Consider the following 2,230-nt stretch of genomic DNA (forward strand, 5'->3'; position numbering starts at 1 on the left):
TTTTATTTATCTTTTTATTTATATATTTTATTTATTATTATATCATTTCTTTTCTCTTATTATTTCTTTATCATTTATTATTATTTATTTATTTTTTATATCTTCTATCTATATCATATGAAATTATTATTTAATATTTATTACATATTACATACTAATCATATAACATTTATAACTGATTAATAATAAACATTGATAATAAATAATACATATAAATAAAAATCATAAAAATAAAAAAGAATAAAATAAAATATATCAATAAAATAAAGTTAAATAATTTGCATCAATAAATTTAACAGTTTTTATTTCATATTTCTAATTTCTATAATAAAAAAATACATCCATTATTTCATCATTCTTTTCATCATTTATTTTCTCATTTTGAATTATTCTTTTTTATCTTCTTTCATTTTACATTCTCAACATTCTACTTTTATTCTTTCATCATCTTCTACTTCCTAATTTCACTTTTTCTTTCATACATTCTTTCTCTTCCTTTTCTCTCTTTTCATTTTTTAGTTGAATAAAATGAAGAAAGATATAATAAAAATAAAAATAGAAATGAAAACATATTCATTCAGTTCATACTAATTAATAAGAATCATGAAAAAGAAAAGAAGATTAAATGAAAAATTATTTAAGTTACTGATTATTGTCTAAACATAACTTTAAACAAACAATTCATTTTTGAATTATTTATGCGGTGTTTGATGTTATTATTTAAACAAACTTTCATTTATCTTTGAAATATGAAATGTAGAAAATCAAATAGAAAATATTCAAAAGGAATGAATTAAAAAGTGTTAGCAACAATCCCAACTATAGCCAACTCGAGTAAAGTTGCATGTTTTAAGGTCTTCCAAACTAATAAAGAAATTAGCAAAACCAGCATCTCCCCACATTATATATTCTAAATCATTTCCACAAATACTTCCTATTTGAAGAAGAGTCTCAGTAAGGTCTTGATATTCATACATTCGAGGATCTTCTTGTGCAAATTTAGAATATCCACCAATATGAATGTCGTCTTCAACATGTAGGGATTCATAAAGATAATTCTTCAAATCACTTTTTTCTGGTTCATCTATTTCATATTTCATTGCATATTTCTCAGCAATATTATCAAATTGATAACAGTTAGTTGGAATTCCCATTTCTCTATGTTCTGGAATTAATAAACAAGGTGTTTGTATTGGATCACATTCTTCATGTTCAATAATTGGTGCTTCTTGTAATTTGGATTCATCTTTTTCAATTGTTTCAAAATAAACAACTCTAAACTTTTCTTGATTTGTTATATCTTCAGAATTAACTCCATAGTCATATGAATCATCTACCAAAACATAAAATTGTAAAATTCCTTTTGTTGGATAATTTTCTAATGCTTCAAATTCTTCAAAATTGATTTGCATAATAAAAGACAATGGTTTCCCAGTAGTTAAATCTTTTGGATATTCAAATCCTTTTGGTAAATAAGGTGTTCCTCCTAATTTGCAATTGTATCTACTCGCTGGTTTATCACTACATTGAAATCTAACTATTTTCTTTATTGTTGATGACATTATTTCTTTTGCAATTTTCTTAAATTTCTCATTGGATGTCATTGAATTGATTATTGATGATTTATGAGATGAAACTCTTGATCTTTTATATTAATTCTTTTCTATTTCAGATCTTATTCCTCAATTTTCTCTTTTTTAGATAAATTAAAAAGTTCCTTTTTATGAATTTTCATTTGAATATATTCTATAAATAAACATTACAATATTCATACATTGTATTGAAACATGAACATAATCACTTCTCATTATAATCAAACACAAATTAGTGAATTGTTTACTGACAAATTGACTTCATCTCATTTCTTATTAATTTCATATTCTTTTAATATTCAATTTTGTTATTGTATTTTCATTTGAAATATTGAGGAATATCATGAATTTAAAATAAACAAAGAACATCACTACAATAAGATGACATCAAATCAACATGAAAACAAAGTAAAAGAAAATGAACAAAAGATAATTATGAAAGAGTGTGAAGATAAAAGAAAAGACCAAGAAGAAAGAAAAACAAAAGAAATAAAGAATGATATTATTAAAATCAAAGAAGAACATAAACCAAATAAAACACATAAAATAATTCAACAAATAGAAGAATGGACAGAGAAAAGTATAGGAAATATACTATTTGATTCAGATATTAATGATTGGAATTAGAATACATCACT

General features: G+C 22.5%; 1 protein-coding gene across 1 annotated transcript, besides 6 other annotated features; it reads right to left on the reverse strand.

Annotated features, from left to right (window-relative positions):
- Nucleotides 1–39: part of a microsatellite that runs on past the window's edge.
- A 17-nt stretch (nucleotides 40–56) lies between these two features.
- Nucleotides 57–223: a sequence feature (AT_rich).
- Nucleotides 224–227: 4 nt separating this feature from the next.
- Nucleotides 228–277: a microsatellite.
- Nucleotides 278–355: 78 nt separating this feature from the next.
- Nucleotides 356–517: a microsatellite.
- Nucleotides 518–542: 25 nt separating this feature from the next.
- Nucleotides 543–568: a microsatellite.
- Nucleotides 569–803: 235 nt separating this feature from the next.
- On the reverse strand, nucleotides 804–1,604 carry EDI_055600 (uncharacterized protein; the record flags this gene model as incomplete). The annotated part of the gene is made up of 1 exon (XM_001739997.1): nucleotides 804–1,604. One exon carries the CDS (start codon nucleotides 1,602–1,604, stop codon nucleotides 804–806), a length of 801 nt encoding a protein of 266 aa, XP_001740049.1.
- Nucleotides 1,605–1,911: 307 nt separating this feature from the next.
- Nucleotides 1,912–2,230: part of a repeat region that runs on past the window's edge.

The sequence above is a fragment of the Entamoeba dispar genome, genomic scaffold (assembly GCF_000209125.1).
Source record: "Entamoeba dispar SAW760 scf_1105229462659 genomic scaffold, whole genome shotgun sequence".
Lineage (NCBI taxonomy): Eukaryota > Evosea > Mastigamoebida > Endamoebidae > Entamoeba > Entamoeba dispar.